At 43.4% G+C, this 22,631-nt stretch overlaps 1 protein-coding gene across 1 annotated transcript; it reads left to right on the top strand.

Moving 5' to 3' along the window:
- Nucleotides 1-6,969: 6,969 nt before the first annotated feature.
- On the top strand, nucleotides 6,970-22,217 carry XKRX (XK related X-linked). Its single transcript, XM_047764301.1, has 3 exons — nucleotides 6,970-7,787; nucleotides 12,416-12,684; nucleotides 20,395-22,217. The coding sequence occupies exons 1-3, from the start codon at nucleotides 7,453-7,455 to the stop codon at nucleotides 21,138-21,140; spliced, it is 1,350 nt and encodes a 449-aa protein (XP_047620257.1). The 5' UTR covers nucleotides 6,970-7,452; the 3' UTR covers nucleotides 21,141-22,217.
- The last annotated feature ends 414 nt before the right edge of the window (nucleotides 22,218-22,631 follow it).

Raw genomic sequence — 22,631 nt, 5'->3', positions numbered from 1 at the left:
TAAAAATCTGGCATTGCCATGAGCTGTGGTGTAGGTCACAGACATGGCTCAGATCCTGAGTTGCTGTGGCTGTGGTATAGGCTGGCAGCTGCAGCTCTGATTCGACCCCTAGCCTGGGAATTTCCATGTGCCAAGGTGTGGCCCTAAAAAGCAAAAATAAATAAATAAGCAATAACTCCATTTTTTTAAAAGTTAGGGCTGAAGTCCTTTACAGTATGGGGACCCTTTAGTACTAAAGTCAAGCGGGAGAGGCAGGGGTACTGGGGAGGGCATCTGGTAAATGGCATAAGATTTATGATCTTTCACAAGCTTTCCACTTGTAGTTCACCTACTGAGTCATTGTATAGTCCAGGGGGGAGTCACTTTCTCCTCTTGGCGGCTGAAATATCTCCTTTCCTTGGCCATAAAGTTGAGCACCTTAAGGTCCAACAAATGTATAATGTGCTCAATAGGAAAGAATATGAAAATGTGTGCAGATTGTTTAATTCTTATTGAAGTGTGCTAGGGAGCAAACTACAGGTAATGTTTTTTGTGGGCAGCCCAAGGCAAGGACTGACTCTTACGTCTATCTTCACTCTGGCTCAGGCCACAGAGGGGTCAAGTGCTGCCAATATTTGTGAAATGTGCACTATGATGATGGATACAATTGTTTTAGAAACAGACTGTAGAGCCATCCCTAGGACAGTTTTTCATGATCCTCTGTGTACTGGCATTACTTGAAGGGTGGGGCCCTGGAGCCGATAAGTAGTCTTCCTACTTCCCCAAATAATTCTTTTTTATTTCTGGCTTTTTTGTCTTTTTAGGGATGCACCCTTGGCATATGGAGGTTCCCAGGCTAGGGGTCGAATAGGAGCTGTAGCTGCCAGCCACAGCCACAGCCACAGCAACTCTGGATATGAGCCTCGTCTGCGACCTACACCACAGCTCACAGCAATTGCCAGATCCTTAACCCACTGAGCAAGGCCAGGGATCAAACCCGTGTCCTCATTGATACAAATCAGGTTCACTATCTACTGAGCCACGACGGGAACTCCCCCAAATAATTCTTATGTGAATGTAACAAGAACTACTACCTAAGGAAGGGTAAATTGAGAAGATGGTTATGAGCCTTTGAATTTGCAGTGGCCTGTGAAATGAATGAGAAGAGCTGACTAGCAATTCCAGGTAGCATAGGGTTGTTTCATTTGAGAAGATTAAAAGAGGGGGTTAGGTGCCCCCTAAGTGCTTCCACAGACTCTGTGCTTTTATCATAACCCTTGTCCTGCTATATCATAATTGAATGCTTTTGTCCTTTCCCCTGTAATCCAGAGGGTTCTTAGTTGTGAACAACAGAAATTGACTGGCTAATTCAAGCAGAAAATGATTGTATTAAAAGCGTCTTTTTAGGGAGTTCTCATTGTGGCTCAGTGGGTTACAAAGCTGACTAATATCCATGAGGACATGGGTTCAATCCCTGGCCTTGGTCAGTGGATTTAGGATCTGGCATTGCCGTGGGCTGTGGTGTAGGTCACAGACATGGCTTGGATCCCACTTTACTGTGGCTGTGGCATAGGCCTGCAGCTGTAGCTCTGATTCGACCCCTAGCCTGGGAACTTCCAAATGACACAGGTGCAGCCCTGAAAAGCCAAAAAAAAAAAAAAAAAAGCTCCTTTTTTTGAAAAAACATTTCTTTCTTCCTCCCTCCCTTCCTTTTTTTCTCATTTTCCTCTGGCTGCACCTGTGGCATGCAGAATTTCCTGGGCCAGGAACCAAGTCCACACCACAGCAGTGACCCAAGCCACAGCAGTGGCAATGCCAGATCCTTAACTGCTAGGCCACCGGGGAACTCCTAAAAGCATCTTGAATAGCTCCAAGAATCATAAATTGGACTGGACGATGAGACTCAGGGCTACACAGCCAACATCATAGCTGTCACCATTACTACCACCATGCTAGCAACATTACTGTGTTATCTCAGGTCCTCAGAGATGCAGAAACCAACCTGGGATTAGACACTCAGGAGATTTATTGAGGAAAATGTGAGAGAACTTGGGGAGGGAGCTGGGAGAGCTGTTAAACTGCAGCGTAAATCTGACCTTTATGGAGTTCCTGTCGTGGTGCAGCAGAAACAAATTCGACTAGGAACCATGAGGTTGTGGGTTTGGTCCCTGGCCTCACTCAGTGGGTTGAGGATCTGGCATTGCTATGAGCTGTGGCACAGGTCGCAGATGTGGCTCGGATCCCACATTGCTATAGCTGTGGTGTAGCCTGGCAGCTGTAGCTCCAGATTGGACACCTAGCCTGGCAACCTCCATATACCTCGGGTAGGGCCCTAAAAAGCAAATATATGTATATGACCTTTATGGATGAAAGAAGGAAAGAAGAAGGTTGGGTAGGAGGAGTCATAGACAGAAGTGCAGTGCTAATAAAGTTTGACTAAACTGATGGGAAGTCCTATTGCCAAAGTCACCGGCCACATAGACCTATGTATACCAGAAATGGGTCTGATTTGGTATCCCTGCTGTGCCCAGTAATTGGCTGGGAGCAGTATGGCTTCAGAGCAAAGCAGCAAATACTGGTGTGAATTTAGGGCACAGCAGCTGAAGCCAAGGTCAATGATATTCCACACACTGGAAGAACTGAGAGGCATATTTTCATGACTGAATCAGAGAAGACTGTCCACTTCTGGGTCACTGGTTCTCAATTCAAGAGATAGATCCTTGGATTGAGTGAGCCTAAGTCACATGCCTGTGACCCAACTACAAGGGGGACCTGATTCTTAGCAAGATTCCTATGTCCTCTCCCCCAGATAAAGGGGTTCAAATGCTGTACAGCAGCACCCCCAAAAGACAGATATCTATTACACTGTGTGAGAGCCTTGAGAGCAGAGATCTTTGTCTTACTCATTGCTGTTGCAAATAAATGTGTTTTGTTTTGGATTTGGCCACACCCACAGCAAGCAGAAGTTCCCAGGCCAGGGATCAAACCCACACTACAGCAGTGACAATTCCAGATCTTTAACTCACTTGGCCACCAGGGAACTCCACAAGTAAATGTTTATTGAAATAACTGAATGACTGTGCCCAGCTGATGTTCAAACAACTTTACACACACACACACACACACACACACACACACACACAATCAATTTAGCCATCAGGAAAATGCAAATCAAAAACTACTAGGATGGCTATAATGCAAAAAGATAACAAGGCTATTGAGGATGTAGAGAAACACAAGGCTGATGAAAATGTAAAATGGTGCAGCCACTTTGTAAAATGGGTGAGACTGCTGAGGGAGTGGCTTGGAATAGGATAAGCAAAAGTCTTTGTCTTCAGGGAGCTTATAGCAAAAAGAGGAGGTTTAGAGGACATGTGACTGATTTTGCATTAGCAATTTTTTTTTGTCTTTTTGCCATTTTTTGGGCCGCTCCCACAGCATATGGAGGTTCCAAGGCTAGGGGTCTAATCGGAGCTGTAGCCACCAGCCTACGCCAGAGCCACAGCAACACAGGATCCGAGCCGTGTCTGCGACCTACGCCACAGCTCACGGCAACGCCGGATTCTTAATCCACTGAGCAAGGGCAGGGATCGAACCTGCAACCTCATGGTTCCTAGTCGGATTCACTAACCACTGAGCCACGATGGGAACTCCATTAGCTATATTTTTTAAAAATGCAAACTGTCAGAACCAAACATTCTACAGAATCAGTAGCTTCCATCGTAGCTACTGATCCTCCAGGACTTGCCCATCACCTCCCACCAGACAGTGTTCTGTGACCAGACTACCAGCCACTTGCTGCGCATCTGTCTCCTTCCTCTCCTCTTCCTTCATGGATGCCAGCTACCTCTTATGAGCCAGCTCTGGCTGCAACGTCTTTGAAACCTCAAGCCTAGTCTTATCTGGTTCAGAGGGGTTCAGAAAGCTGATATATATGCCAAGATCTTTTCGACCAGATGGCTTTTAGACCCATTCTTTGTTCCTGCTGAGTCGTGGGGGCAGATGTAGGGGGAGTGAGGAGTCAAATCTTGGGTCTCCCTTTCTTCCAGAACCAAACCCAAACGCTGCCTAGCATTCAGGGGGCACCCTAGGGGTGTCACCTCAGATGATCAGTCCCTGGAAGATCAATGCCGTTAATGGAGAAGGGGTTCCCAGGGCCTCAGCAGTCTCACAACTGTCAATATTTCCAGCATCTCTAGTCCTAAGAATAAAGGGTTGAGGTCTAGAGATTGCCTAAAAGAGGTAAGAGAGTTGGACATAAACAGGGCAAATTCTCAAGTTAGTTTCTCCCAGCAGGGCAAAAGGAACATGGAAATAAGAGACCAGAGGATTCAGTGACTTAAAGCGCCAGAGAGTCCTGGGGCTGAAAACAGAGAAGCTGTCGGAGGAGAGGGATCAGATGGCAGGAGATTTACAGGTCTATAGCGACTTTAAGGAAATTCCCCCTCCCCTCCCCCACTGCCTTCAAGGAGTTTGTAGGAAATTGGTTGTGAAATAAAAATGAATATACTTGAAATAATTTGTAATTTGGTGTTAAACTGTTGGATTGACCAACAAGAGGTACTATATGAAGTCTGAGAAGGGACTGATCATGTGGGCTAACACCCTCTGTAAGCTGAATGGCTGACTGAGGCAATGAGTGTCCTTCAGGACTTTATGCCCCAGCTACAGTGGCTACAGCTTTTAGAGATGAGTGTGCCTGAGTCTTGCATGTTTTCCCGGAGGACGCTTCATCGTCATTGCCATTGGTTAATCACTATTGTCATCAACAAGAATCACAATAAACTTCAGTTGAGCATCCCTCTCTGAGTCTACACTTCTATTGGGGAGGTGGAGCAAACACAGAGTTGCAGAACTAGAGCAAGAGAGTGTATGCCAGTAGCACAAAGACAGAGGGAAAAGAGTTGGGGAGGTGAAGGAAGGCTTTCTGGAGGAGGCAGAACTTGAACTGACCCTTGAAAGAAGGTATGGACTAATGGAGAAGAGAGTGAAGGGGGCTGTAAATGGCCTCAATATAGCATTGAGGGAGCAAGGCAAATGTGATTAAGTGAGAAAACCTGCTGAACTGGAGCAGAGGGTGCGACAGGGTAACGTGGGCGCTGAAGTTGGAGAGAGAACGAGGATGATGATTATAGAGAGCCTTAAATGTCAGACAGAAGGAGTCATATTGAAACAAAGTAGGAAGGCATTGTAGATTTGTGTATTTGGGGAGTGACAAAGACACAGGGAAGAAGGGGGAAAGGCTAAAAGAAAAACATGGGAATGCCACAATCTTCCTAGCTTCAGTCTCCCAGGTTAGGATGGCACCTCATCCCGTCTCAGCAAACTGAGATGAGTTTGTCGCCCTAGTTGTGATCTATCCAAGGAGTTCTGCACCATATACTATTGGCAGAGAACCTCACGCCATTTGCAAAGCCCTAACCCATCAACACTATGTGTGACGAGTTCTCAGATAGTGTTGACCTGCCTTGTGAAAACGGAAAGGAGGAAGGATCAGCCTGCTAACATAGATGCTAGCACAGGTGCAGACCAAGATGGGGCATCTGCTTCAAAGGTGACAAACTTTAGAAGCTGATCTGTTCCTGAATCAGCCCTGGGGGGAGAGAGGCAGCAATTGCTGGAATCTTAAAAACCAACAACACAAGGGCAAGTCTTTCTCGAGGCCATCCTTTTGGTAGCAGCTATTTGGCCACTCCTCACATAGATTCTTTCTACTGACTTCCTGCAGCAAAAGGAGATTGGCACAGGCTCTGCAACATTTATATTATTACCAGGAGGCAGATGTTTTCTCTTTTTCCCTGGGGTTTAGAATTATGCAAATGAAGGCACAAAAACAAAAGCTCAGCGAGGTGGGGGAGGATTGCTCTTAAGAATCTAGGCAATTTTCAGAGCTCTTTAAGACACCCCTCTCAGTTTTTACTAACAGCTCTCCTGGCTCCTCGCCAGTCTATTTAGAATTTGGCACCTCTTCAGAACCTTCCAGCCAAAGACTTGAAAGTTCATTCTAAAGTTCCTATCCTGGCCTCATTTTGCAAGTGGAGAAATCAAGGCAAATAATATGAGCTTTCAGGGTCTGTGGGCTGACCTTGAGTCTTGACACCTCCTCGTTGTCTTTCTTCCTTCTGCTGTATACAGTCTCGCTTGGAAAGAAAACTCTGTGGCCCAACTGCCTCCCAGGTCTCCCCACCCCGTCCACCGTGATAGTATCTGGAGGGCAATAGGACCTAGGGAGGTTCAACCCCCGAGGCCGACAGACACCTGCTCAACCGCTTGGGTTGAGCGAGTGTGGGAGCGTGCTAGTTAGGGAGGGCGGGGTGGAAGTGGGCGTTGGGGAGGAGGAAAGCTGTGGCTCCCTCCCTCCTGGGTCCGGGTGTCTTGGTGAGAAGTGCTTCTGAACGTTGGCCCAAGCCCCTTTTTGTCCCGCCGCTAAGCACCGATCATCCTTCATCTGCCCGCCCTGGAATTCGCAGGCTGTTTTTGTTTGGCCCCAGCTGTCACTCCCATTTCGCCCACCCGCCGCCATCAGTGCCTTAGTTCCTGAAACCACCGACCTCTCACAGCTGGAACTGCTGGCTAGGCAGGACCCTGGTGCCCAAGAGTTTGGCGACATTCGGCCGTCCGAGTAGGCGTCCCCCACGTCGTGTTTTTCGCTAACAAAGTTTCTCCGTGGAAAAGAAGCCCCTCCAGTTTTCTCTCGATCCTGTGGCGGGGGCGTGCTCTGCTTCTCTCCCCAGCGACTGCGCTCGGGAACCGGGTTGTGGCTTTGCTTCTGCCCCTGGCCAGGCTGCCTTGGGGGCGGAGCTTGGGGAATCCGAGGAACAGGCGTGAGAACCCTCGACTCTGTCCGGGTCCTCAGAGAGCGCGGGCAAGCTGGCGAGCGGGCGAGATGATAACCGCAGCCTAGCAATAGCGCGGATACCTGGACAATGAACTGAATCATCGAAGGGACGCTCAGGCTGCGCCCTCTCTTCTGCCCTGGCTCTGTTGTTGGCTGGTTTGAGAGGGAGGGCACACTGGTCAGGGTTCCTCGAGAGTGTCTGGGCTCACGACAAGAGCTATCCCCCCTGCCGGGGGGGGGGGGGGGCGGCTGTGAAAAGCCGAGCTGTTCCCATGGCGCTTTACGCGCCTGGACTAGGACTCCGGACTGGGCGCTAAAATGCTTGCTTTTGGCTTGTCCAAGTTCCACAGTATGTATGTTGACGAATGGAATCCTGGGCCAATCAAGAGTCAAATTCAAAGTGGTACTCCTGGTTCTTCATCCCAGACTCCGACAAGTGTAATTTGAGACTAGAAGAGAGAGGTCTCCTACTTCTAAGAAGAGAGAGGTCTCCTACTCTAATCTCCTCAGTTCTGGAATTGGACTTGACAGCTCTCCTCACCAATACTTGGACTGCAGTGGCTGCCGGGTTCTCTTAGGGGGGTCGAGTGGTGGGGTGCTCTGAAGACCAGTCCACAACACTCAGAACCTCGACAATGGACCAAGTTTTTGAAATTCCCGAGGAACCAAATGTGGATGCGATGTCCCCTCTGGAGGAAGATGTCATCCGTGGGGCCAACCCCAGATTTACCTTTCCATTTGGCATCCTCTTCTCCACTTTTTTGTACTGTGGGGAGGCAGCATCTACCTTGTACATGGTTAGAATCTATCGGAAGAATAGTGAAACCTACTGGATGGCATACACCTTTTCCTTCTTTATGTTTTCATCCATTATGGTCCAGTTGACGCTCATTTTTGTCCACAGAGATCTGGCCAAAGACAAGCCACTATCTTTGTTTATGCATCTAATCCTCTTGGGACCTGTTATCAGGTGAGCAATTTTTTAATCTTTTCTCTTCTCCTCTACCCACCGCCCCCCTTTGCAGAGAAAGATGAATTTAATATTTATAACACATACTGTGCCTCTAATTTGATCAATTCTCCCACTCCCTCCCACTCTTGGCCTCCCTGCCTGCCATCCAAAAAGTCTTATCTGCAGTCTTAAGTGCCACCACAATGAACATGTGGCATGCACCTGTGTTCCGAAACTATTGTACCATTGCTAAGACTTCATTAGACAATGCTTGCTATCTGGATTTGGGTTATGAAAAAATTGGTATGGGACCAGTTGATATGGTCATCTTGTGAACATGGGCCGTAGTGTCAGAGTGTGTTATTTTGACTTTGCCTTTTAGATGCTCTTAAATTGAATGAAAGTTCCTTACTCCCTCCATCCCATCTCACATTCAGTTCCTTTACCCCAAACTGCGTGGGCTGCTGCTACCACCATTTTCAAGTTTTCTGGAGTTACTTGACATCTGGAAAATATTTTAAGCCATTTGTGCTCATCTGGTATGCCAACCCATTGTAGTTTATCTTTCTCTGTCAGTTTATCGGTCTCCTGTTTATCTCTTTGTATCTTTCTGCAATAAAGGTGCACTGTTAGAAGCGGGCAAAGGAAGATAGTCTGTTTTTCTATCTGAATGCTGTAGCACAATGTAATAGTATTGAATCTTTCCATTCAGATTGCCTTGAAGGGACAAGAATGTGCCCTTATCTAGAGAGACAGGCATCTGTGTCAGAAGTCTCATCTGGATGCTATGGGATTTTCAAGGTAGAAAGATGTTGCAAAACTTATGAGGTCAGTAGGAAAGAATGGACTAAGTTTGTCTTGATAGCAAGTGAGGCAGAAACCTACAGTCAGCTGAGGAATATGGGTCAGGGTGTTGATGTTCTAATTGCAATGGGAAGATATTTCATCCCTAGATAAACAAACACAATCTAAAACTGACTAGGAATGGAAGTCCCCCTTTTAAAAAAATGTTTAGGAGTTCCCGTCATGGCTCAGTGGTTGACGAATCCGACTAGGAACCATGAGGTTGAGGGTTCAGTCCGTGGCCTTGCTCAGTGGGTTAAGGATCTGGCGTTGCTGTGAGCTGTGGTGTAGGTCACAGACTCGGCTTGGATCTAGCATTGCTGTGGCTCTGGCGTAGGCCCAGCGGCTGCAGCTCAGATTGGACCCCTAGCCTGGGAACCTCCATATGCCGCTAGTGTGACCCTAGAAAAGGCAAAAAGACAAGAAAAATAAAAAATAAAAAAAAGTTTAAATTGGGAGGAATTAATTAGGATCCATCAGAGAAAATATGGATAATCAACAGAAACAGTGGCCTGGAATCTAGTCCACCCTCTGTCACTAACTAGTTACATAACCTTGCTGAAACCTCTGAAGAAGCCTTGACCCTTGCTTCCTTCATCTGTGAAATAAATGGGTTGGGCTAGAGCATGGGTCTCAGATGCTTACAGGGGCCAGAAAGTTACCATAAATGAGTGAAGCAAGGCAAGTATGAGAAAAAACAGTAGCTACATGTATGACAATAAGTAAAAATGAAGTCTTGGAGTTCCCTGGTGGCACAGCGGGTTAAGGATCCAGTATTGTCACTACTGTGGTGAGGGTTTGATGCCTGGCCTGGAAACTTCCTCATGCTGCAGGTGCAGTCAGAAAATAAAACGAAAGTCTCAGTGTTAGAGAAATGATGGAGAGTAGTGAGTACGGTGGCAATCTGGAGTCCACAAGATCTGCCTAAAAGAGCCAGCTGCTCTACAGCTCCATCCCATTGTTTCCCTCTTAGAATTTACACCCAGTTTTACTAGGGCCCCAGCTTTTCAGGAGACATCCCCAAGACAGGATTTCATGTGAAATATAATGATTTAAAATTTTGACAACTGGAGTTCCCGTTGTGGCACAGTGGAAATGAATCCAACTAGTAACCATGAGGTTGTGGGTTCAATCCCTGGCCTTGCTCAGTGGGTTGAAGATCAGGCATTGCTGTGAGCTGTGGCGTAGGCTGGCAGCTATAGCTCCAATTGGACCCCTAGCCTGGGAACCTCCATATGCCTCAAGTGTAGCCCTAAAAAGCAAAAAAAAAAAAAAAAAAAAAAAAGACAACTGATTTTGGTAATTAAACTCTGTCTAGGCCAAAAGAACCATAGTTGGTCAAATGTGACTCAGCTGGCCTATGCAAGCTCAGTACTAGGTAATCTAAAGGTCCTTTCCAGTTTTAATTCTTTGAAGTTAAGCTGTGAAAGGAAGACCTCATCTTCATCTTGAACTAAGATGTGTTTTAGAGACTTTGGTAGGGGAGTGAGGAAACCATTCTTCTCGCCCGCCCTTTTCAAATGCAATATTATTGAGTTAACACATCAAGCACTCTCGATGCAAATTTCAGTAAGCACTGCCCCAGGCTCCCAGTTTTGACTTTTCTCTCTTTGCTTTGTGGCCTCCCAAGCCGTCTTTGATCTGGACCCTCCATATGCAGTGTTGAGTACAGTGTTTCATTTTTGTCATTTAGCTTCCACTAGAAATGATTGGAAAGCATTTAGAGTCTCAGTCAGCTAACCCCACATCAGGGAAGAAAATAATTAAAAGCTCATAAATTATATCCTTGATGAGGCTTATTTTCAAGGCAAATTGCTTTTTAGGTAGGTAGGAACTTGATTCATGCTATTAGGTACAGGAAGTTGTTTGGAGGGTCTGGCTTCCTTATATGAAATGGAAAGATACTTCTGGAAATGAAAATGTACTCTCATTTCCTGATGCTTATAAGCAAGGCCAGCACATTTCCTTAAACCAGTAAACAGTCTTAAGCATGGAAGCATAAACAGAATGCTTCATGCTACCACCTCCCCCTATATTTTATTCAGAGGTAGCTTTGACGGGCTTGGGTTAAAATCTAAAATTTCTTCTTGGATTTTCCCTGAATAGGAAGAGAAAGTTGCTTTTTTTTTTTCTTCTTCTCTATTCTCTCCTTGCATCTTTTTCTCTCCTGGATTTTAGAGTTTGTCCCTATAATGTGGATGTTTCAAACAACATGCTTCAGACTGGCACAAATGCACCAGTCTGAAAGGGATCCTGTGGAGAATGGCAGCCAGCACATGTTCCTACCTTTCCTATTGGGAGCCTAAGGCCTAAAGAGTATGTGTGTGTGTGTGTGTGTGTGTGTGTGTGTGTGTGTGTGTGTGTGTATCTCACTCAGAGCTTGTCTTGGGCCTATTTTCCTGTTAAATTACGTTGCCATTATTATTATCCTTTCCTTGCATCACTTCTCACTCTGTATTCTTTTCTGCCTTTGTACTCTTTCATTTACTCAGCAAACATTTATCAAATGCCCACTGTGTGGTAAGGGCAATAGGTAAGATAAATGCAACCCATTCCCTCAGCCTATCAGGAAAGACGGCTTAATTTTCGACACAACTGTTCTTACTTATTGTAAGAAATAGTCCACAGTTTCCATTCATTTCAGGGTGAGTGGGGGAAGTGGTAACTTGGGTGTTCTCAAACAAGATGTTCTGGTTGGTTCTCTGTTCACCACATCAAAACTGCCAAAGGCTTCTGATTTAAATGGAGGATCTGGGATGGGGAGGGCAGGAAATATGGTCTTAGTATTATTTCAAGGGTGATAGGCTCTCATAAGATATTTTCCTCTTTGTAAAGAAAGAAGGATGTTTAAAAGGTTATTGTTCCGGGAGTTCCTGTCATGGCGCAGTGGAAACGAATCCGAAGGAACCATGAGGTTCAATCCCTGGCCTCGCTCAGTGAGTTAAGGATCTGGCATTGCCATGAGCTGTGGTGTAGTCACAGAGGAGGCTCGGATCCAGTGTTGCTGTGACTGTGGTGTAGGCCAACAGCTGTACCTCGGATTCAACCCCTAGCCTGGGAACCTCCATGTGCTGCGGGTGCAGCCCTCAAAAGACAAAAAAAAAAAAAAAAAAAAAAAAGGTTATTGTTCCCAAACAAGCAAGAGGCCCTGAAAACAACCTTTAAGGAGCTCTTTTAAGGTTTCCTAGGTATATGGTACATTCAGTTCTGCATTGTGAAGACTTTAAAGTACTTTTGTTGCTAAATGGCTTTCCTGTGTACTTGAGAGGTGTTTTTTTTGTTTGTTTTTTGGTTTTTTTTCCCCAGATCCCCACCAAGACTTTTTAGCTGAGGTACTTATAGTTGTGGGCTTTGCCTTGGAAAAGCAGAACTCAAAAGCCCTGATTATGAAGCTGAATGCTTTGAATAAGGAATGCTTTTCCTCAGGAACTTGAGGCATTATGAAAACCAGAGCCTTTTGTAACTTCCGTCATCTTCTCTCAACACGTTATTAATGTCTTTGTGTTCAAGCCACTTTTCTATCATAGGCTTATTCTGAAGGAAACAAAGCAATTCCTTAAGTTCTCAAACACTTCTGAACTGTTCTTCGGTTGGTTGATGACAGACCCAACACAAAATGATTTAGACTCAGGTGTCTTGTAGAAGGCGTGACCAACTCCTTGACTCATGAGAAATATGTAGAATAGGAGAGTAGGAATGGCAAAACGTAGCACAACCCTCCTGAATTATTTCCCACCCCCCAACTATAACCTTCCTTCCCAGGACAGCTTTAGTTAAGTTCCCGTGATGCTTTACTTCTGCAGATGTTTGGAGGCCATGATTAAGTACCTCACACTGTGGAAGAAAGAGGGGCAGGAGGAGCCCTATGTCAGCCTCACCCGAAAGAAGATGCTAATAAATGGCGAGGAGATGCTGATAGAATGGGAGGTGGGCCACTCCATCCGGACCCTGGCTATGCACCGCAATGCCTACAAACGAATGTCACAGATCCAAGCCTTCCTGGGCTCAGTGCCCCAGCTGACCTATCAGCTCTATGTGACCCTGATCTCTGCAGAGGTCCCCCTGGGTAGAGGTGAGTGGGGTCAGGAGAGGGGAGGGCTCCTCTTAAATCAAGGGTCTTAGAAATCTAGACCTGAGCTGTCCAATATACTAGCCACCAGCTTCATGTGGGTATGTAAATTGAAATGAAAAATTTACTTCCTCAGTCATACCAGCCCCATTTCATGTGCTTGATAGCTATGTGTACCTAATGATTACTGTATTGATATTATAGAATTTCCCTCAGAAAATTCTATTGGACAGTACTGGTAGTCCAAGAACTTACAGAACCAAACATCTCAGGCCTGCCAGATTTCTTAAACTGGGGTAAGTTATTCAGACTAAAAATACCACAGATAAACCCTCTCTGGGCCCAGAAAGTAACACCAGCAGCCAGTAGGACATTTTCCCTACCCACAGTGTTTAAATTGTACTGAGGGTGTTTGGTTGGTTGGTTGGTTTAGGGATGGCTGCCTTTAAATAAGAGCTTCTCAAATATTACTGATTATGAGAAAACATAATTACTGGCTGAAAGCACCTTTTAAAACCTTACATACCGTATTCAGACCTGAATAAGTCTGAGTGTGGGGAGGCCAGGAGTCTGTATTTTTTGAGAATACCCCAGTTGATTCTGATCCTCCACTTTGGGGAAGCACTGATTTAATCACTTCTTTCAACTCCAGTGGGGAGAAAGAAAAAGGGGTGTGGAACGTACACTGATGCAAGTCAGGCCTGGTCCCAGTTCTGACCTCTATGATCTTTAGAGGAAATTACCAAAGAGGTCACTGCCTTAAGTTCCCACTTGTAAAAGAGGGGTCCTGAGATGAGTAACCTCTAGCAGAGAATGAAGTGTGCGTCAGTGTTTTCAAGGTTGAGTTAAACTACTGTTAATGAGTTTTAACAGCCTGAGATTACCTTCATCTGCTTGGGCTAGAGCTGGTACAGCTGTTGTGCAGCTTTGGACCATTTCCTTATTATTAGGTGCTGACCCTGCTTGACAAAGCCCCATGTTTCAAATAAATGTCAAGAGAAAATTTGCCCTCTTTTTTTCTCTTCTAAGGCTGTTCATGAAGTTCTATTGGCCTTTACATTTTTTTTGTTTGTTTGTTTTGCTGTGACCACATCATGTGGAAGTTCTGAAGCCAGGGATCGAATCTGAGCCATTGCAGTGACCCTAGCCACTACTATGACAGTGCTGGATCCTTACTCGCTGTGCGACAAGAGAACTTCTTAAATGTTTTTACATACCTAGAATTGATAATTGTGTGGGGAGAAAAACCTCTGGAAATGATGCTTCTCCTCCTTAGAATTTTGAGGGTAATTAAATCATCTGATTAAAATATGTATGCATTATAAAAAATAATATGTACACAAACTGAATGGCCTGTAGGTAATTGTATATGCACAGACTATTTCTAGAAAGATATGCAAGAAACAATTTATCTCCAGGCAGTGAAAATGAGAAGTCAGCCAGCTTTTAGCTTTTACTTTATACCCTTTTATATGGTTTTAATATCTTTTTACCATGATCACATATTACTATTTTTAGTTCTTATTTTTTATTATGAAAATCAGAGATGATTATGGTAAAGATTCAAAACCATAAATAATGTATGGAAAATACGAGATAAAAATCTCACCTCCCAAAGGTAATCTTTGTTTACCATTTAGTGTGTATCCTTCCAACTTCTTTTTACTATATAAATATAAACATATATACGATATATATGTGTGTATATATATATCTGCCAAAAAAGGACCATATTAAACATTCTATTCAGCAACATGTCTTTTTCAAAAGTCTGCCAATATTTCAAGTTATTTATATATACATATGAATAATAATGATAAATATATGTTTCCCTTATATGAGTTGGACTATTCTTTCTTATTTCCCTAATCATCTGTTGGTATGATTGAAGTTTGTTTATAATCTCTCCACACAAAAAAGTTTTTCTCTAATTACAAACTATGCTCCTGTGAATATCTTTATAAGTATCTGTGTACTGGAATGAAACTTTGTAGAATGACTTAGCAGTAAAATTGCTGGGTGAAAAGATATGCATGTTTAGAAGTTCTTGTTGTGGCTTAGCTGGTTAAGAACCTGACATAGTGTCCGTGAGGATGTGGATTTGATCCCTGGCCTCATTCAGTAGGTTAAGAATCTGGCATTGCCACAAGCTGTGGCATAGGTCACTGATGTGGCTTGGATCTGGTGTTGCTGTGGCTGTGGTGTAGACCGGCAGCTGTAGCTCTGATTCAACCTCTAGCCCAGGAACTTCTGTATTCCACAGGTGCAACCCTAAAAGGAAAAAAAAGAAGATATACATGCTTAGAATTGTATCAGTACTGTCAAAAGTTGTATGAATTTGTATTCTCACCAGCAGTGTATGAATGTATCTGTTTCTTTGTATCTTACACTAAATATTTGTATAATTATAAAATGACTGTTTTAATAATTTGCTTTCTTTAATTATGAGTGAAGCTGAACCTCATTTCATGTTTGGTCATTCTGTTCTTTGAATTTCTTATATATTTTACTCACTTTTTCTGGCGGGTCGTTTGCCTTTTTCTTATTAATGTGGAGGAACTATTTACCTATTCTAGCTATTAATCCTTTCTCTGCTGTGGATAAGTGTGTACGTATACATTTGTATGTTTTTCATGTGTACATACACATATATTTTATTTTATTTTTTCTTTTTGGGGCCACACCTGCGGCATGTGGACGTTCCCAGGCTAGGGGTCCAATCAGAGTTGCAGCTCCCTGCGCTTGACACAGCCACAGCAACGCCAGATCCAAGCCGCATCTGCAAGTTACACCACAGCTCACGGCAATGTTGGATTCCTTAATCCACTGAGCGAGGCTGGGGATCAAACCCGCACCCTCATGTATACTAGACGGGTTCTTAACCCACTGAGCCACAACAGGAGCTACTGTACACACACATATATTTTAAATGTGCATATACATGTTGTACACGTAACAGATGTACAGCACACTATATGTAAGAGACATTATAGTTGTATTTTCAGGCATTTTGAAGTATTAAATTTTTACATATTCAATTTTTTTTTTTTTGCCCTTTTAGGGCCATACCTGCGGCATATGGAAGTTCCCAGGCTAGCAGTTGAATAGGAGCTATAGCCACTGGCCTACACCACAACCACAGCAATACCAGATCTGAGCCATGTCTGTGACCTACACCACAGCTCACAGCAAAGCTGGATCCTTAGCCCACTGTGCGAGGCCAGGGGTTGAACCTGCCTCCTCATGGATACTAGTCAGATTCGTTTCTGCTGAGCCACGACAGAAGATCCGCAAATTATTTATTGCTTTTAGATCTTGTACCTTTCTTACAAAGGTCTTTCACAGCTCATATCTTATAGAGCAGTTTAGCCTGATCTTCCAAACAGAATGAATCTCCACAATCAGTTTTTCAATTCCCTAACCAAAAGCCAAAACAGAGCAAAACAATTACAACAGAAGAAAAAGCATTTTATTGAGACTGTTATTGGGATTGCATAAATTATTTAGGTTATTTTGGAGGGAATTTACATCTTTTCAGGATCAATTCCATGTTAGAAGATAATTTAACTCTCCATTTCATTAAATATTTAAAAATCACTTTGTTAAGGTATGATTGACAAACAAAAACCTCTGCCTATTTAGTGTGTACAACTTGATGGATTTGGAGATAAATATATATCCATGAAATATCACTACACTTATGCTATAAATATGAAAGGCCTATAGCTAGAAAATTACAGTAAACCCTGAGTATCTGCAGGGGATTGTTTCCAGGACCCCCTACAGATACCAAAATCTTCAAATACTCAAATCCCTTATACAAAATGGTGTAGTATTTACATATAACCTGTGTACATCCTCCTGTATACTTTCCATCATCTCTAGATTACTTATAATACCTAAAACAATGTAAATGATATGTAAATAATTATAAATATGATGCAAATGATAGTAAATAGTTGCTGGTGCTCAGCAAATTCAAGTTTTGCTTTTTGGAACTTATTGAAATTTTTTTTTCTGAATATTTTCTATTTGTGTTTGATTGGATGCAGAGAGCCAACTACATACAACTTTACTGAAGTACATCTCATTAAATATTTTTAGATATACTTTAGTAAAATTGTATCCTTTTCTTGTTATAGGTCTTGCTTTTTTTTGTAAGGCTTATTTCTAGATGTTCTATCAGGGGTTTTGGGGGGCTGTGCCCATGGCATGAAGTTCCTGGGCCAGGGATTGAATCCACACCACAGCAGTGACTGGAGCCACAGCAGTAACAATGCAAGATCCTTAACCCACTGAGCCACCAGGGAACTCCACCTATCAGTTTTTAAATCAACTGAGGAGTTCCTGTTGTGGCTCAGTGGGTTAAGGGCCCAATGTTGTCTCTGTGAGGATGTGGGTTCAATCCTTGGCCTTTCTCAGTGGGTTAAAGATCCAGCATCTCCAGAAGATGTAGCATAGGTCACAGATGTGTCTTGGATCTGGTATTGCTGTGGCTGTGTCGTAGGCCTCAGCTGCAGCTCCAACCCCTGGCCTGGGAAATTCCATATGCTGTGGGTATGGCCATAAAAAGAGAAAAAAAAATCACCTGAGTTTGTAAGTGTCTAGGGTAAATGCACCTGTTACACTTTTGGAAATAGAGGATGGTGATAATGATGATTGGAGCTAGCAGATAGCATTTACTATGTTCTAGGCATTTCTCTAATGTTATGAAAAAAATTTATTTCATTTAAATCTTCTCAACAACTTGTGAAAATACTTGTTATCATCCCCATATTACAGATGTGAAAACAGACACTGAGGGGTTAAGCAACTTTGCCAAGGTCCTATAAATAATAGGTAGCAAAAAGGATTGGAACCCAGGATGTCTGCCTTTAGAACCCATATTTCTAACTATATCACTATATGGAGGATGTAAGGGAAACTTTCTGCAAGGCCTCTTTCAATTCTTCAGTGATTTTTCCTATTAAAACCATTTGGACAATACCATCTCTTTTCAGGTTTTGTAAACTACTTTTTTGGTTTGAGTTTTCTTCATTTTCCTCCACCCTCCTGTCTTCTCTTCGCTATTCCTTTTCTAATGCCTTTTTCTCTGGGAGGCCATCTGGATCAGCATCAATGAGCAAATTCACTAACAACATTATGACCTCTATGGCATGTGTCTATTTGTAGGGAGACAGATGGAAGGTGTTTTGACATTTATTGGAAGCATCAGGCTTTCTGCCTTTTATTACACTACTATCAATAAATGTGTTCTATTTTAAGAGAAAGCATCGCCACAGTTGGCTGGCTATACATACGCTCTGATGTTCCAGATTCCACAAGGAACATCAGCTCTTGAGGATGAGACTGAGAGTGGTTTATAAAGCTAAGAGCATATCAAATCATTATGTTGTACATCTTAAACTAATACAATGTTATATGTCAATTATATCTCAATAAAGCTGGGAAAAAATAAATAATAAAAATAAAGCTAAGACTAGATGCTTTAAGAGAGTCCCTCATTCCAGTCTTTGAGACTCCAGCCCTCTACTTAAAGCTGAAAAAGATCTCAGAAACAAAGCTGTTCTTCTTTTGGGGTTTCCATGGGGAGGTCTTTACTTTTTCTTGCAGATGAAATTGTCATTTCAATGGCTCCAGTTTGATTCAGTGTTTTTATGGGACAGAAATTGCCAGCTTTTCTTTTCGATGAGTACACTTAGCTCTGTCACTCTCCTTGAGAGCACTAGATTTTTCTTAAAGGAAGAAAAGGAAAGGGCCACTAGTTGATCTATAATTGAGATTTTTTAGTATAGTAGGTTAGGGAGCATCCTGACCCTTCCAGGCTCCCACTCTAACATAGAGTGATATGGATGTTATGGGCTAGGAAATGGGTTTTTAAATTTTTAAACCACTCTGCCGGATCTGCCAGAAGTTCTGAAACTATACCAAAGCACTTCAGTGTTACATTGGCATTGCTGATGATTAAAACAAGCAACTCTAGGAGTTCCTGTAGTGGCTCAGTGGTTAGCGAATCCAACTAGGAACCATGAGGTTGCGGGTTCCATCCCTGGTCTTAGCTCAGTGGGTTAAGGATCCGGCCTTGCCATGAGCTGTGGTGTAGGTTGCAGATGCAGCTCGGATCCCGAGTTGCTGTGGCTCTGGTGTAGGCCGGCGGCTACATCTCCGATTCGACCCCTAGCCTGGGAATTTCCATATGCCATGGGAGCGGCCCAAGAAATGGCAAAAAAGACAAAAAATAAAAATAAAACAAGCAACTCTAGGAATACCCACTCTGGCACAATGGAATAATGGCCTCTCTGGAGCACTGGGACGCAGGTTCTATCCCCAGCCCAGCATAGTGGGTTAAGGGTCTGGCATAGGTCACAACTGTGGCTTGGATCTGATCCATGGCCTGAGAATTCCATATACCGTGGAGCAGCCAAAAAAGAAAAAAAAAAAAAAAAAACAAGAAACTTTAGGGTATCTCAGTGACCTAGGAGACTGAAGCACATAAATATTCTGTGCCTTGCATAAGCTCCCACACTGCTGAACCAAAGATGTCAAATCATAGGTATTTTATGCTGCTTCTCTAAACTCAGAATTCTACATTAATTCCACAAACATTTGTTGAGCACCTACTATATTCCAGGCAGTGTGTTAGGCTCTGGGGATACAGCAGTGAACAAAATAGACATGGTTCTTCTGCCCTAATGGAATTTCCAGTATATATTTTACTTGTTTGTTTGTTTTTCACTTTGACTACACCTTAGGCATGCAGAAGTTCCTGGGCCTGGGATAGTACTAGCACCACAGCAACAACAACTGCCAGATCCTTAACCACTAGGCCACCAGGGAACTCATTTAGTATATATTTTATTTTATTTTCTAGAAGCACTCACAAACAAGATTCATTCCTAAAAGAAGATATTCATCAAAGCAAGGACTTCTATGACTAAGGCCATGCTCTACGAGTCTCCTAAGACTGGATTTTTTTTCAGATAGAGTTCTTTCTGCCTCCCCCATTGTTTTTTCAGAAGCTTGTTTCATCAGGTAGATGCTGCCCATCCCTTTATATGTACTCTTCTTGTTTAGTGACCTCTCAATGCTAGTTCTGAGACCCACTTTTTTTTCTCTTTTTTAAAAATTATAGTTGATTTATAGTGTTGTGCCAATTTCTGCTGTACAGAAAAGTGACCCAACCATACATATATACACATTCTTTTTCTCATATTATCTTCCATCGTGTTCAATCCCAAGAGATTGGATATAGTTCCCTGTGCTATACAGTAGGACCTCATTGCTTATCCATTCTAAATCCAATAGTTTGCAAGTACTAACCCCAAGCTCCTAATCCATCCCTCCCGCTCCCCCTTGGCCACCACGAGTCTGTTCTCTATGTCTGTGACTGAGACCTGCTTTTTGTAAAAAGCTTATTTTGTATGTATATGATTATTATTAATGGATTATAGTACTTGTATTTCTAATTTCATGGGAAATTTAGAAACTAGAAAAATGTAGAAAAAATTAAAAACTACTACAATCCCTATCAAAAAAATTTTAGTATTCCATTTTCTTTCTGTGCATGATATTTGTTTACATAGCTGTATTCATACAGAGGTTTGCTCTTAACTGGGGCCCTCAAGTCTCACCTGTCATCTCTGGACTTCCAGGTCAGAGTACAAAACTTCACCAACCGATTGCCTATTTTTTTGTTTTTTGTTTTTCTTCCAGCTGTGCTAATGGTCTTTTCCCTGATATCTGTCACCTATGGGGCTACTCTCTGCAATATGCTGGCTATCCAGATCAAGTACGATGAATACAAGATTCGCCTTGGGCCACTAGAAGTCCTGTGCATCACCATTTGGCGAACATTGGAGATCACCTCCCGCCTCATGATTCTGGTGCTCTTCTCAGCCACCTTGAAATTGAAGGCTGTGCCCTTCTTATTGCTGAACTTCCTGATCATCCTCTTTGAGCCTTGGGTTAAGTTCTGGAGGAGTGGTGCCCAGATGCCCAATAACATTGAGAAAAATTTCAGCCGGGTAGGCACCCTGGTGGTGTTGATTTCTGTTACCATCCTGTACGCTGGCATCAACTTCTCTTGCTGGTCAGCTTTGCAGTTGAAGTTAGCAGACAGGGACCTTGTTGAGAAAGGTCAGAACTGGGGACACATGGGCCTGCACTATAGTGTGAGATTGGTAGAGAACGTGATCATGGTCTTGGTTTTTAAGTTCTTTGGAGTGAAAGTGTTATTGGATTACTGTCATTCCTCGATTGCCTTGCAGCTCATTATTGCTTACCTGATTTCCATTGGCTTCATGCTCCTTTTCTTCCAGTACTTGCACCCGCTGCGCTCACTCTTCACCCACAACGTAGTGGACTACCTACACTGTGTCTGTTGCCATCAGCACCCTCGGGGCAGGGTTGAGAACTCAGAGCCATCTGTTGATGCTGAAACAAGGCAGAGCATTGTCTGATTCTATCTTTGGGTATTTGGGGATGGGTTGCGGGTTCCCAAGAGCAACTGTGAAATGGAAGGAGACGATGAGGCTCATGGGTGAGTACCCTACCAGGAAATTTTTTTTTTTTTTTGGAGAGAGCATCCCCCAAAGAGGTTTTATTTCCTTAAGATTGAACTGCTGTGTTCAGACACAGTTAAGTTCTGTGTAGCCACTGTGTACCCTGTATACCTGGGAGAGTCAGAGATAATCATTCACATTCCTCCCACCTAGGTTGTTGTCTGGCTGCTGGATGGGATAACTTACTTCCGGGTATCTAAGGCTCCCTGTGATCTTTAAGCTCTGCTCACTTGCTTGACCATTACCGAGCTTTCCATGGGCTGAGCTGAAAGGCGCAGCATTCCACCAGAATATATCCTGACTGATCAGAGGATGTGCCTGCTTTCTACGTCTGGGTACCTCCCAGGAAGCAGTCTGACTAGTGTGGAACTTGTAACTGTGAACGTGGCTGGGTGTTTTAATTCCAATGTGAAACTCTAAGAGGAAAACCCCTACTCTTAATTTAAAAGAGCTGCTCCCCAAATGAGTTACCTCTCCATTAGGACTTTACTAGCGATCATTCATCAAGGATCTTTCTTTTCAGTGGCCCTTCAAAGATACACTCTGAAGAGGGAGTACAGAGTAGGATTCCTTCAAGGCATAAACCAGAATGACTCTTTATCTCAGGGACCCATATGGCCTCCAGCCTGTTGAGTGGAGTAGTTGAGTCAAAGCTCTCACATCATACCTCCTTATCAGGGGTTCCTCCTGCTTGGCTTTTCTGTGCTCTTTTAGCAACATTGATGTGGATCTCCATCCAGAAGCCAAACTGTAATTGAAAATGTTTCTTATGTGTAGAAAAAATGAAGACTGCTTTTGTCCTACTATCCTGAGTATTTTGTCGATTTGATTTTGTAAGGGGAGAGAGAAGATAATAATAGTTAGGACATCACCTATATGTTGTTTGGGGTTGAGATGGTGGCTAACATTCCAAGGTAGAGTGAAGGCAGAGGACCGCAACCAGATCACATTAAATCATCATCAGTACTGCTTTCTGCCCACTGGACTTTCTTTTTTCTTTTTTCTTTTTTTTTTTTTTTTTTTTTTTTGTCTTTTTAAGGCCACACTCATGGCATATGGAAGTTCCCAGGCTAGGGGTCCAATCTGAGCTGTAGCCACTGGCCTACACCACAGCTCATGGCAATGCCAGATCCTTAACCCACTGAGCAAGGCCAGGGATCAAACCCGAGTCCTCATGGATGTTAGATGGGTTCGTTAACCTCTGAGCCATGACGGGAACTCCTGGATTTTATTTTATAATGAGGATCATATGCTCATCAACAGTCTGCTCATTCCCACACCCCCAACTAATGAATGCAGGACTCCCTTTCTTATGTATATTAATGTTTATATCTCATATTACTTGGGTATTTTGATGAGAATGCCAGCTGGATGCCTCTAAATTTATCT

This window comes from Phacochoerus africanus, chromosome X (genome assembly GCF_016906955.1).
Source record: "Phacochoerus africanus isolate WHEZ1 chromosome X, ROS_Pafr_v1, whole genome shotgun sequence".
NCBI classification, from domain to species: domain Eukaryota; kingdom Metazoa; phylum Chordata; class Mammalia; order Artiodactyla; family Suidae; genus Phacochoerus; species Phacochoerus africanus.
The sequence above is the reverse complement of the archived record's forward strand: the minus strand, read 5'-3'. Positions and strand labels throughout refer to the sequence as shown.